The sequence below is a fragment of the Mustela nivalis genome (assembly GCF_964662115.1).
Source record: "Mustela nivalis genome assembly, chromosome: 9".
NCBI lineage: Eukaryota > Metazoa > Chordata > Mammalia > Carnivora > Mustelidae > Mustela > Mustela nivalis.
Genome location: NC_139028.1, coordinates 25,708,336 through 25,723,125, shown reverse-complemented (window position 1 = coordinate 25,723,125; position 14,790 = coordinate 25,708,336). Strand labels below are relative to the sequence as shown.

The following is a 14,790-nucleotide window of genomic DNA, read 5'->3' as shown; positions in this document are numbered from 1 at the left end:
CTTTCTAGATGGAAACTCTATGTCGAAACAAATGTTTTGCAAAATCATGAGCACGGGAGGCTGTAATACTTCACAGAAACAAATCTAATGTTTGAAATAGAACATTGATACTGAAGAACCCCATTGTGCTGAGCTTGTGTGCTAAGAAGCTCAATTAGGTTTCGTGGTCCAGGTCAACACAGTGGAACAAAATGAGTATGAAGTGCTCCTTCATCAGTAATCATCTGCACACAAAACACACACTTCTCTTCCTCCCCATTTGATAGAAAGGTTACACAGACAATGCATGCACAACTCTTTTGTTGCTGTTCAGACAACAGATGCCGGGTCCCCTCTTCAGATGCCTAGGTGAGACCTGGATGCAGAGAGGAAGGGGAGGTGGTCTCGCACGCATACGCCATGATATTTGCAGGCTTTAATGGACCATATCTGAGTACTCACTGTACTCAAGTTCAAGCAAAATAAAATCAAATCTCCATTTAATGAAGAGCCTCATATTTAGTGTAGCATTCAATCAAAAAATTACTAAAATTAGAGCATGTTTCTAGTACAATTAACATACTTTGCACTCATAATAAAATATTCAATAACTGGCCATTTTGCCTGTTGAGGAGGTGAATAAAAGCCCTGCTATTAATCATTTAGCTGTTATTTATTTGCCACTTTATTTTAAGTAGGCAGTTAAATGGAAACTGCACATGTTATTATTGATTTAGGTTTAATTTAATCCTTTTAAACAGAACAATTATTCCCAATTTATATGCCATTAAATCTTTTATGCATATGAACTGCAAATTCAATTTTTGCCTAAGTGTAAAGTTTTTAAAGCTTCTTTAAGGAACTATAAACTGACAGTTATTTCCAAGGATTTCTGAATCCTAGGCTCCTCTTAATCTTTTTATCAATGGCTTTTAAGTAAATCAAATGAAATAAATCCAAAGGATTAAAAAAAACAACTTTTGCAAGCACAAAAGAAAATGGTCCCATAAACACGCTGATGCACTTCAAGTAGGTTGTTTACCATGCAAGAAATTTCATTTAATGTAGGCATCCTGCTTACAAAAAATTAAGCATTTTAATTGGAAAAAAGTTGCTTTAATGAACCAAAGGCCAGACTGTCTACAGAAGCACACTCAAAAGCAGAAGTGTCGATTGTTACCTAGTGAACATAATTTACAGCAGTTATATAATTTGGATAATTCCAACCAGAGTCCCTTCTTTGTCTCTGACAACAGATTTATGGCTGCAAAATAACCAGATATGTGCCCCGCGTTCTTATAAGTACCAGCCTTGATTCAAGGACAGTCTGGGAGGTGAATGAAAACAAATGATCTAAAGAACACGGGGTCATAATTGGGATGTAAAATTCTCGTACCTCACTTCTCTTATGTGAAACAAAGCCTGAGTCTTCACAGGGGAAATGATGGATGACCCAGTATTTAGAAACACAGATTCCTCGCATTCAGGGAGAGTTTACAGTGCTCACGCCAAGAATTTCCCATGGCCCTCTTGGATGTCCTTTTCATTCTCCAGAAACAGCAGCTAAGAAGCCTTGGATTTATGAAATTTGTAGGTGTTTACGCTCTCTGTAGATAGAATTTCCTGTCTTTTATTTGTTTTGTTGTATTTCTCAAAGATTTATTTGTTTATCCAGAGAGCGAGGACGAAAGAGCCAGGGTGGGTGGGGGAGGGGGAGAGGGGAAGTGGAAAAAAAAAAATATCTCAAGCCGGGCTCCCCGCTGAGCACGGACTCTCTGCAGGGCTCAATCTCAGGACCCTGAGGGCGTGACCCGAGCAGAAATCAAGAGTTGGATGTTTAACCCACTGAGCCACCTAGGCACCCCATCGAATTTCCTGTCTTCTAAGTGTCTGATATTGACAGCATTGTAATTGCAAGGAAGCCGTGTGTCATGAAAAAGGCAATGGAAGGACCGGCCTTGAAACGTGGGTCCCAGTCCAGATTTGGCACTGCCTGGCCGTGGGTACTTGAGTGAATCTCTTCCCCACCCTAGGCAATGAGTTCCTCCTGCGGACAGTAAGGAGAAGAGGCTGTGCTTTATGAGCCCGGCAGCTCTGAGGACCTGTAGTGTTATTCACTGGATTGCAACCATCATGCAAAATTCAGCGATGGTATATAAGCGTTGGAAAAAGCACTCATTTTACATTCGGTAGATTAAACATGTAGAATAATTAAAGCTCTCTATATTTTCACAATTAACGGGGAGTAGAAATAATACAGTTAAGGTTAGGAATTAAACTAGTCCTTTACTAACTTGCTTACAAGCCTCTTAATCATCTTGATAACCTCACAGGATTGTAGGCGAGGTGACTTAATACTTTGGCGGTTTTCAAACTCACCGATTATTTACTAATTTAGCACTGAAAGCCTCCCGATTTTGAAATAAGCTAGAAAGGAACTCGTGGTTGTCTCTGAGGGCATTACACCCCAGGCCACTGCAGTGTTAGCATTTCTGGCGGGGCCTCTGCCTTTAACAGACACAAGCTATGCCCACGCACACACTTGACTTCCGTCCCTGCCCACTCATCTGTTGTGATGGCACCATGCCTGCCCTGGGACAGCACCGGGGCTTAAGGACGGTAGCGTTTGCGAGCGGATGGTTGCAAAGACAACAGAAATGACGCAGGCCTGCGACGGAAAGTCACTTCTCCCGTATAACCATTCCCAAGTGATCAGAAATAACTCAAATGCTGTAGCCATCCCTAAAATATTGTGTGAAGGATGTAGTGTAATGTACATGAAGTGCAGGTCTGCACGTCAGGACCTTAAATTGAAAATCTATCTTGGAAAGTCCATAAGCATCAACATGGATGAATGTTTCTAGACACGGACAGGGATGCACGTGGGCTCCTGGGAACTCCCACAGTGTTCTTAGCCATCATAGAATGTTAAACATGCCCTCGGATATCCTCTTTACTCTCCTAACCAGCACAAACAACAACAAGAAAACAAACACACTCTACAGCACGTGTGCGGGAAAAGTCTGCAGTGAGTTTCCCAGTCTCCGCGTGTTCTACGGAACAGTCTGGAAAACATGTGGGGAAATGAAAAGGCTGAGTTTTGGTCTTTACTCAGTCTCTCTTTACTCACTCGCTGTTTCGGTTCCCCAGTACTGCTGTTTGAACCCTTCCCCTGATTCTTGTATTTATTAATCAGAAATAATATATATAAAAGCATTTGAGAGAAAGATCCTAGACCACCACAACACAATAAAAATGTAGATTATTGGGACGCCTGGGTGGCTCAGTTGGTTAAGCAACTGCCTTCGGCTCAGGTCATGATCCCAGCGTCCTGGGATGGAGTCCCACCTCTGGCTCCTTGCTCGGCAGGGAGCCTTCTTCTCCCTCTGCCTCTGCCTGCCATTCTGTCTGCCTGTGCTCACTCTCTCTCCCTCTCTCTCTGACAAATAAATAAATAAAATCTTTAAAAAAAAATGTAGATTATTATTATGGAGTCCCTTTCTTATTTTTAGACAATTCTGGGCATAAAAAGTTAAGAACTGCTCATTTTGCCTTCTCTCCTGCCCAGTAATTTCTCTCACAAGGTGGTTCGTTAGAATATGGGATCTTTGGTGAAGGCTATCATTCTCAAATGATGTGAAAGACCTCTACAGACCTTAATGAATGAAAACATCTCTCTTCCCCAGGAGAGGTCCCGAGGAATACCGGAGACTATGACCCGGCTGCCCAAAGCAAAATACAATTAATGTTGGTTTATTCCAAAGGCACAGTATCTTTGAAAAACTTTTATTACTTTACTAAAATGTGTGATTTTCCATGTATATTTACTCTGGGCTCAGTTGAGTCCATATCGAAGTTGTTACAGCTTTAATTTCTGCTAGATCATAAAACTGAATCCTTTATCAGATCAGCCCTGATCACCTATCTAGATAACTTATAATCAGAGGCTCAGGCTTTGGTTAGGGGAGCACTTCTTCAGTTCAATTCCTGGCTCTGCCCCTTGGTAACTACATACACCTACACAGCTGTCAGAGACTTGGTTCCTTATCTGCAAAATGGGGGTAATAATGCATAAGAGGCTCTTGCGATGATAAATACAGTAGTGTATATAATGCAACTAGATCTATAAATGGTAGCTAATTATATATAAATATTGTTATTAAACACGTATACTAGGTACTGTACTGCTGCCCTCTAATTTTTTTTAATCATATAAGGTTTCAGAGGCCCCAGGACTGAAGAAGTTATTTCCAGTGCTCGAGGAATTACATTGATCTCTTTCTTTGCCAGCGCCGAGTGTCCTAAGGCTAGCTGTGGAGTGGGGTTTAAGGATTATCACGTGGAGATCCTCTCTCCACTCTTGATTCATTCACTGTAGTCAATGCTGCTCCAATTTCCATTAAGTAAAAGGTTTTCTCTAATCCATATACATTGAACTGGGGCTTGACTTTGGTGAGCTACAAGAGAGTAATTGCTTTGAGGAGGTTCTAGTAACATCAAAACAGAAGAGAAGGGCTCAAGTGATTTGTCAGGCAGCTTTTAAAATTGTTGTTTATAACAGCAAGAAGAAAGAGATTTTTCATGGTTTTAAGGCAAGGCTTTGACTAATTTTTTTTTTTTAGAACTACAATTCCCAGAATGCCATCTACCTTATAAAAATGAAAGCTTACTTGAATTTCACATGGAGAGTCTGAGATCGATTTGTCTGTTTCACGGCTAGTGCACTACTCAGAGCCAAGCAACAGTATATGTAGAAAACGTTTCCAGGACTTAAGTGAAAGAAGCCAATAACTAAACTAGCCGGAATAATATTTTTGAGACAGTATTTGGCTTAATGCTTCAGTTGTGTTTTCCTTTGTAGTGGGAAACTGCTCCTCCTAATGTTCGATGTCTCAAGCACTATTCTGCTGCCCAATAATTACTACGGCTAAAAGCCAGTCTAACCCTGAGGATGATCGTCTGTTGTTGAAGATTTCTAAAGCAAATTAGTCTAGGGAAAACAGCAATATTTACAGATCTCTGAATCAGAAGACAAAGACCTGAACCATAATTTTGATTTCTATAAGTATTTTCCTTTATTTTGAAATATACTGAGTGGTATTTACATGGTCCTTGGGTAAAAAGCCAGGGGTAAAGGCTGCTACCTGAGCACTGGACTCAAAGAGGAAAAACTCAACTGTCAGGAAATGAGGTCCCTCCATGGGTCCTTGCCTTGGTTTCTCCAGAATGCCTAACTACTGCAAAACCTCCTTCCTCTCCCCTCGTTTCTGGAAAAAGGAAAAAAAAACAAAAAACCAAAAACAACCCAGCAGCGAAACTACTACCATTTATTGCCTAGGAGGTTCTGACTCTCTTATATCAGAGCTATGATAAAAACATGGCTTAGGGCATCGAGTCAGACTGCATGAGTTCCCTACTCCACCCCTCCATCCACGTAATAAATGGGTATAAATAGAACCCCTTTAAGCCTCATGTATAGCCTTTAACATGGGGATCACTACAGTGTCTCCCAACAGGGTTGCCATATGAATTAAATGAGATAATACACAAAGACTGTTTAGCATAGGGATGGGCTCATGCTAATCAGTTTATCGATGCCAGCTATCGTTATGAGCACCTTAAAGTGACCTTTGGCTTCTCTTCTTCCTTCAGCCACCATATCTGATCTGTCAGTAAGCCTGTCAGTTCATATACTCATTCTCCCTCCCCCGCCCCCATATATTGTCTATGCAGCCAATGAATAAAAGATTGCTAAGAAGGATACACACTCACGCAGGAGAACATATTGGTTATCTCTAAGGAGGTAGATGGGGGGGCAGTTTGAGAAGGGGAACAAGGAAGTTTTATCGTTGATGTTTTATGTCTATAAAAAATATATCTGAAGGGCACCTGGGTGATGCAGTCAGTTAAGTGTCCAACTCTTGGTTTCGGCTCAGGTCATGATCTCAGGGTCCTGAGATTGAGCCCCACGTTGGGCTCTGCGATCGGTGCAGAATCTGCTTGAGTTTCTTTCCCTCTCCCTCTGACCCCTCACTCATGTGTGCATTCTCTCTAAAATAAATTAATTAAAAAATACACATCTGAAACAAATATGGCAGTTAGGGTTATATGGTATTTTTCTGGTGTTTCTTTTCTTTTCTTTTTTTTTTTTTTTTTGGTGCAAAATGGTTGTACTTTTCTTTAGGTTAGAATGTTGTCACCATTTAACCAACATCAACAACAAAATCACAAACGTCCTCCCCCAGCACTGTAGTCACTGTTCAACAAGTTACCTGATCTCTGTTTGCCTCATTGTCCTTATCTGTAAAATGGGAAGACCAGCGTTTTTCTGGCAGGATGACAAGGAAGAATTAAATGAAATTACGGATGGGCCTTTAAAAAGAGATACTGTTGTCTTGGTTGTAATTGTGATTACCATCTGGTAGTTTCTTAGTCCGTCGTCAGTTTACTCTCTAATTCAGAATGCCCTGGCTTGCAGGATAATCTTCCTCAGACACAGCTAACTCTCTTAGGTCTCCCCCAAGAGCCTGTATTCTCTCTCCCTGCTGTAGCAGGGGAGGCCATCTGACTGATGCTTCCCTGAGCCCCTCTGCCTCCCCCAGCGCTGGGGTGGTTCCTTGTTCAGGCCGCCTACCATTTGTACTGTACTTCGAGATCCTTAAGAAGCAAGTGAGCTTGATTCTACCCGATAATGTTGCAGTGGAAGAAATAAGGAGGGAAAGCAGAAAGGAAGAAAAAGACTCAGGGTTGGACTCCAATTCTGGTTCCCGCAGGTGCCCTTGCTGGGACTGTCTTGCTGAGACAGGTTGTAGGTTCTGTGTTAAATGCCCTGTCTGGGGTGTGGGCTGGTTGCACACACGAGGCCCCTACATCAGGCCCCTTACGTAGTCCTCTTTCCCTACGCTCAGAACAAATCCTCTGCCATCAAGTGGGGCTTGAATGTGTCACATGTTCACTCTAATTTGATTCTTGTTTCCAAATTTTATCTTCTCTCCAAAAACCTGCCTGCCCAAGTTCTAGGCCTTCTAAGAAACTTTCCTCAATATATTTTACCCATTTAAAAAACAAAACTGGGCGCCTGGGTGGCTCACTGGGTTAAGCCTCTGCCTTCAGCTCAGGTCATAGTCTCAGGGTCCTGGGGTCGAGTCCCGCATAGGGCTCTCTGCTCAGCAGGGAACCTGCTTCTTCCTCTCTCTCTCTCTCTCTCTCTCTGCCTGCCTCTCTGCCTACTTGTGATCTTTGTCTGCCAAATAAATAAATAAAAATATTAATAAAAACTTCCAACACTTATTTTAAAAACAAACTAATACATCTATAACGTATAAAGTGCTAGTCACTGTTCTACATTGCATATATATTCATTTATTTTAGCCTCAAAACTCTGTGAAGTAACTAGTGTCATCCCATTTGAGTGATGAGGGAACTGAGGCACAGAGAGATTAACTGGACTTGGCCAACTTACACAGCTAGTACATGGCAGAACTTGAACCCAGATGGTCTGCTTCAGAATACATACTTTGTCGCCCCAGGAAAACCTCTTTCTAACAATAGCTTTAACTTCTTCCTTGCTGTGTCGTATAGTTTTTTCATTAAAACTGAGTAATCCACTACTTTATATTCTCTTATATTATTTGCTCACTCATAGCATTATGTTAACACCCTATAAATACCGATTATTAGAAATTAAATCCTTACACGATATGTAAGCCCCGGGAGGTAGACCTTCATAAACTCGGGTAGGACTGCACTCCCAAAATGTACTCACTGACACAGATAGCAGTCCTGGGAGATGGACAGGCCAGATCAATGACAGGTGAGAAAAGTGAGCCACAAAAGAGTTAAGTGACCTATTCCAAATTATACACCGAACAGCAATGTCTGGACCCAATCAACACCACCTGATTCCAAGTTATGGCATTTTTCTGTAGCAGGCTTTCTGGAATTTCTCCAAGGTCAGGTCATAGCAGTGGAGACCCCTAGAATATGGACAGGAGCAAGGAGCGGAAGGAGTGCATACGCCCTTATTCATGCCTCATCTTTTGCATTTTTTTAAAGGATTTTATTTATTTATTTGACAGATCCCCAGTAGGCAGAGAGGCAGGCAGAGAGAGAAGGGGCGGGGGGGGGGGCAGGCTCCCCGCTGAGCAGAGAGCCCGATGCAGCTGGATCCCAGGACCCCGGGATCATGACCTGAGCTGAAGGCAGAGGCTTAACCCACTGAGCCACCCAGATGCCCCTTTTGCATATTTTTTATTTAAAAAAGGACGTGGCAAAAATCCTGGCTTCAAGCTGTCCTTAGTTGATTGGGACCTGTCCCACATACATCACAAGGAGTTCATTACCATAGCTTGTCCTCACTGTCGCTTGTGATCTACCATTGATGACCTGACAATACACTTCAGGACCCACTGTTCTCGTACATAAGCCAGTTCCTTACCTGTTGTCCCTGCCATTGCTCCGGGGGTGGAGGTTTTCTCTGCCATTCTTCCGCGCTACTTTTCTGCTTGCCTCCTCTTCCGTCTCACTCAGACTTTCCTCCTCTAAGCTGTCCGGTTCCATATTGTTGTCCCGGATTTGGTCTTCAAGCTGGGACTTACTCTCTTGAGTGAAGCTTCCTGAATCAGATTCCAAGGAGTCTTTTGAAATCAGATGTAAGTCCTTCTGAAAAGGTGGCTCTGTGGACCGGATCTTTAAGTTGGTATGATGAACAGGAGATTGAATTGAGAGCTTGGGAATTAATTTACTATGACTCATCTTGGAAACATACAAATGTGAATATGAACACAGATATTCTTGATGATAGGAGCAGTTGGCTTGAATATTTAAAGTTGTGGTTTACAAAGGCATTACCTAAAAAAAAAAAATTGTATTTATGTCACTTTGTGACTACTGAATTCTCTTTAATTTCAATGTTAATCAAACATTTAAGTGAGCAGAACCCTGTTACATTATCTGCAGCCTTTTGTATGTACGCTTTTGTATGAGGAAGGTCTATTGGAAAACCTATTGTGTTTTTTTCTCTACAGAAACACATCTGATGTGGAGTTCATAAACAACCTGAGTAATCAAATACAGCTTTATTGAGGAAATCAAATGGTTGGATTCCTTTTTCTACCTTCCAAGGTCCTATTACACACAAGCCTAGATAAAGCTAAATGGTTAATTACGGAGGGTACTTCGATGGCTTTATTTCAAATACCCAGGGCACCAACATAAATATGCCACATTATTGAGTATTCATGAATAGAGTAAAACAGATTTCAGTTCTAGCTTTGAAAAGCAAAGGAGAGAGTGGGGAAGAGAGTGGTTTCCATAGTTGGAGCTGTAAAGAGGGAAGCTGTTTTATGCCTAGATCTATATTGGCTGGTTTCATCATTTAGAAGACATTTTGGATCCCTGGTTGCCACCAGATAGGAATGAGTAATTTAGGTGGACATTACGTGGAGATTAATATCAGCTTAATCTCTGTGTGTGTGTGCGCGCGTGCACGCTCAGTGATTACAACTGTCTAATGCAAAATTTGGAGGCTTTGTGAATTGTGAATGCCACTAAGTGATTCGTAGCAGAGGCTGAATGTCTGCCTACCTGAAAAGGATATTGTCCTTGAGAATATTGGGTGGGTGGAAGATTGGCCAGAGTAACAGCTAGGGTCCCTTCTAACTCTCTTTAAGTGTGTGATTCTAAGTGCGCCTTCCTTGTTTCAGAGGGCTGTCATGAAGACCCATGAGATGGTTTATGGAAAGGGTGCTCTAAGTTCGTATCAGATTGAAAGGAGATGATGATTTTGGATTGTGCTTCCTTTCATCTCTCCCCAGCATTTCTATTTTGCTCAGTCTTCTATCTCACTGCCTTTGTGCCATTTTTTTTTTCCCTCGTAGGCCAGACAACTGAAACTTTTTACCGTCCAAGATTCCTATAACATTTTCTAAGGGCTTGCTCCTGTTCTTTTGGCAAATGCTGGCTTTAATTAGATAACATGAACTTATTCCTATTCCTTGCACTGTTAGTAATGTTGACCTCATTGCTAACACCATCAAACACCTTAGAGGATAGTGCCTTAACAAACAAGCCAGACAAAAGGTAGCATTCAGATTTAAATGCATACAAAGTGGTTTTCTTATTAATTTGAAGTTCCCCAAGCTGGTATTATACATATAAATAATATATTATTGTTTAACCATACAGACTGCTTTGCTTATCATCTTATTTTAAAAATACATAGTTTGCCCTGCCTTATTATTTTAATATTGACAAGTAGATGAACTCTTGCTTTTTAGGGAGTCTTTAGAAAGCAGCAAATCCACCAAGTACTAACTAGCATTTAACAGAAACAGTTTGTATAAACATCTGTAAGAGTTTTACTGGATGAGTTTAAGTCACTGTACTTGGGATTATTAAAGAAAAAACTTAAAATAATCATTCTATTTCAATTTGGTATTGCTCATGAAATCAGTCAGTCCTCTCAATTGTTCTCCTTAAATAAGATAGACTAAGATTTCTTAAGTGGTAACAAATTTTTAAAAAGTCCATAGAAGATAATTTTGTTGTAATTAGTGAAATCTGGAATAGTGCAGAGAATACAAAGCCGAACCCTAGCAAAGCTGGGGCTTTGGGAGAGGCCTGATTTTATACAGGCATGAGGTTAAAGAAGGAAAAGCTGGTATCTCCAGTACATTAGCAAGTAGGCATTTTAAATGCAATGAATGTGGCTCCCTAGTGGCACAATTGTTTTTCACTGAAATTTCTGATAGAGAGAGAGAGGCTGACAGTCTCCTTACAAAAGTAAACAAGGCGGACTGGGGTGTCGCCAGTGGTATCCAGGCACTAAGGTGCAGCCAGTTCCCTCGGGTTCCCTTCAAGGCCTTGGGTCTCTTCCTCTAGTAGCGGGAGGAACGAATTTCCTTCTGTAGGTGAAAAGGAACCCTGCTCACTCTGGCCAAGATGAAAGGTAGAGAAAAAGTTGCCCTATTGTGGAACAGCCCAGAAGCTACCCATAAGGGATGATCGGTTTGTTTTCTCTCTGACTTTTTTTCTGATGGACAAAACCTAGCAGCAAAGGCGTTTTAAGATCAAGGAGGTGACAGGTGGGGACGGGGGAGGGGTGGTCTGGTGCCCCGGACTGGTCTTTATCAACAGAAGACAGGGCTGCTCTGGGAGTCTGGGCACCAAAGTCTCTCCAGGTGCCGGCCTCTGGGTCCTTGTGCCTGCCTTGCCACGGTCCCGCCTTCCCGCCTGGGCCCCAAAGTTGCGGTTCTCCTGGTCCCGATCCAGTTTCCTCTGGAGATTTCCTGCTGTCCCCCGCCCCCCACCACCCCCAATCCCAGTCCTTCCCATTTCCCTTCCCCGGCGCGCGCACCCTCGTTCAGGAGGCAACGGCCTGTCACCTGCCCAGGGCTCCTCGGCGACCGCGACCCCTGCAGACCGCATCCTGCCGAGCCGCTACAGCCCCGCCCCACCCGCGTGGCAGGTGCTGCCGTGGAGACCGCGGCCAACAGAGCGAGCAGCCTGCCCGGCTCAGGGGGCGGGGCTCGGCTCAGGGGGCGGGGCCAGTGCGGTGGCATTCTCCGCCCCCGAAGAGCGGGTGGGACGGGTTGTGAAGACAGTGTAGGACAAGGAACTCTGGGCCTGGCTGGTATAGGGCCGTCCTGACTTCCTATGGCTGGAAAGCAAGGAAAGGCAGGCCTCGGAGTAGGAGGAGGTATTTCCGACAAATACTGCTGGAACAGGCAAAGGACTCCTACAAATTAAGAAGGAAAATCCGGTGAAAGAATGGGTAAATGACTTGGGCAGAAATCCAAATGACAGATAAATCTTTATTTTTTGATTGAAAAGATGCTTAATTCATTAATAATCAGAAGAGGCCAACTTAAAACCATCCGGGATATCTTATCACTCCATACTCCTCAGATGAGCGTAAGTCAAAATGAGATAGATCCCCCAGGGCAGGGGAGGATGTGGAGCAAGGAACCCTCGTGCGCTACAGATGGGAGTGTGAAGTGGCGCGGCTCTTTTTTGGAAAATAGTTGGAGGTTAGCTGGGATGTACGTATCCTGTGATAAACCAATTTCACTTATAGGTACCTACCTCTCAAACTTCTGTGCACCCAAACTGAAAACGACTGTCCTTCAACCGTAGAACGGTTAATTAAAATGTGTTCTTCCGTCCTCTAGCTTACTATGTAACAGTGACAATGAATTAAATGCGGCAACAACACAGAGGGACTTTTAAAAGTCTGTCGGACTCCTGGTTTCAGCTCAGGTCGTGATCTCAGAGCTGTGAGATGTGGGGGGCTCCCTGATCACTGAGGAAGTCTGCTTCTGTTTTCTTTCCCTCTCCCTTTGCCTGTCCTCTCTGCTTGCGCTGTCTCTCTCTCTGAAATAAAGAAATCTTTTTAAAAATGTTGAGGAAAAAACTCCTTAATATACACATTGTATGATTTTTATATATAAAAATTACAAACAGGAAAATTTAAATTGTCCTGTATTTATGGATGTACAGTTAATGGAGAAAACTGAAAAGAAGTAGTGATTCTCATAAAGATAGGACCGTGGTTGGGGGGGGGGGCGGCACGTTGGCACAGTGTTTGTGAGATTGCTGTTCCTGACTTAATGCTAGTTACATAGATACTCATTTTATAATAGTTCATTAAATTTATTTACACTTATATACATGTATATAGAATATTTAATATTAAAAAGCCTTTAAAGAAGAGTAAAAAGGGATGTCTGGATGGCTCAGTTGTTAAGCATCTGCCTTCAGCTCAGGTCATGATCCCAGGGTCCTGGGATCGAGCCCCACATCGGCTCCCTGCTTAGCAGGAAGCCTGCTTTCCTTTTCCCACTGCCCCTGCTGTCTGTCTATCTGTCTGTCTCTCTCTCTCTGTCAGATAAATAAAATCTTTAAAAAAAGAGAGAGAGTAAAAAAAAAAAAAGTGTTGGGAATTATATTCACATGAACATAGCATTAAAACCACAAGTAGATTTGAATAACTACTGTAAAGAGCTAAGGATGATTCCAGTTGCCTCATTCATGATGGGAAACAGAGAATTGGAAAATATCTTTACTACTCAATTTTACTCTTTTTTATTCTGCTTTTTATTCGAGTTGGATATTTTATTTTTTAAAAAGATCTTATTTATTTATTTAACAGAGATCACAAGTAGGCAGAGAGGCAGGCAGAGAGGGGGAAGCAGGCTCCCCACTGAGCAGAGAGAGCCCAATGCAGGGCTTGATCCCAGGACCCTGAGATCATGACCTGAGCTGAAGGCAGAGGCTTTAATTCACTGAGCCACCCAGGCGCCCCTGGAGTTGGATCTTTTAAAAAAAGAAACTTCTTTGACAGCAGCTACCTTGTCTTATGAATATACAATGGAACCTCACTTAAGAAAGGAAAGCAAGGTAGCCAAAGACAGTGGGGGTATTCTGCCCAGCACGTGATACAAAGTAACACCAGAGCCACTGCAAATGTGCCAACCAACCCCAAGCAGAAGGCTTTGTTCCCCAGAGCAGCTTCTGGAATATGTGAGGGAGTGGTTGCTGAGTCATTCCCTTGTCCCCCTCCTCTTCTGCTGGTCTGTGGGAACAGATGCTTTGGTTCTTCAGACTCATCAGGCGCTTTTGCACTCTCCAGAAGAGATTTTGTCCTGCTTTTCTACAAATGATGCTTCCTGTGTGATTCAGGAATCTACCAGTCCAGCAGCTACTTTCAGAGACTGGTCACACACAGATGAACACCCCGACCTTGATTTTCTTCCTCCCTCCTCTGGAATGGCTCTCCTGATTATTCTGATTTAAAGTAACTAAAGGCTCAAAGAATAGTCACAAGCAGCCGTCACGGTCCAGTCAGAAGACACACCAAATTACTGGAACAGAAACCGCACGCGAAGATTTATGAACTGAAACTCTGAAAGGCAAGCAGGAGTATCGCCTGGAAGGAAGCAACCACCAGCCCTGTTTCTAGGAGAACCCTAGGAAGAGTTTGGAATTATTAACCATGCCAAGCTTGGAGGAGGGGATGGGAGTGGGCATCCAGGTCTCCAAGGAGGAGATAGAAAGCTGATGAGGGCCGGTGTCTGAAAAGGGACCATAAGGCTGTTTCTGGAGACTTGGGAAAACTGGAAATTAACTGCTGTTACTGAAACAAAGAGGGGGCAAAGGCGGAGCAATTCCTTTTCCGTTTTCCAGCCTTGCGGTCTCCCTGTAGTGCCCCCTACTGGTAGGCTCGACAGGGAGCCGGCCGGAGAACGGTGGTTAGGAGGGCTTGTCCCAGTATCACAGCCGACTTTGTGAGTGTATTTGAAGCTGAGAGACCTGGTTTAATAAGCAGCACAGCAATTTTCTCTTCTTCACAACTCCAAAGAATGAACACATACAAGCAAAGCCATAAAGGGCATCGTTTCTATCAGCCATTATGGCAATCATAATGATAGATTTATGCATAAGTAAAATAAAAATAAATAAAATAAATTAAAATAAAGCTGTCAGCCTGACCCAATGAGAAACACAAGTAAACAAAAAATCAGCACAGGTAGGTTAGTAATGCTGGACTGATTTGAATCCTTCTCCGTCCTCTCTCCATCTACCCCTTCGGCTCCCTATTTCTCACTTCCCCGTTCTTATACTGTTCTGGTGCTCTGCTAGCAAAGTCCTTTCCTCCGCTAGTTTTCGCCTCCCGGACTGCTACTCAGTCTCTGAGACCTCACTGAGCTTCATCCTGTACAGGGAGAATTTTCAAGGAGTTCCCCCAGGGGGCAGTTTTGTCCATCAGGGGATGTCAGCAGCATCTAGAGACACTTTTTCATTGTCAAGACT

General features: G+C 42.9%; 1 protein-coding gene across 6 annotated transcripts in view; it reads right to left on the bottom strand.

Moving 5' to 3' along the window:
* The window catches only part of JHY (junctional cadherin complex regulator), a 53,416-nt gene extending 41,921 nt beyond the window's left edge, over positions 1-11,495 (bottom strand). For 4 of the 6 annotated variants that reach the window (XM_082683703.1, XM_082683705.1, XM_082683706.1 and 1 more), the window contains exons 1-2: positions 11,336-11,475; positions 8,417-8,829 (exon numbers count right to left, since the gene is read on the bottom strand). In XM_082683703.1, the coding sequence (XP_082539829.1) occupies positions 8,417-8,733 (317 nt within the window). In that variant the 5' untranslated portion in view covers positions 8,734-8,829; positions 11,336-11,475. Of the gene's footprint in view, positions 1-8,416; positions 8,830-11,187; positions 11,314-11,335 lie in introns of those variants that run through there. The other 2 variants (XM_082683708.1, XM_082683704.1) reach the window with 2 other exon arrangements.
* Between the last annotated feature and the right edge of the window lie 3,295 nt (positions 11,496-14,790).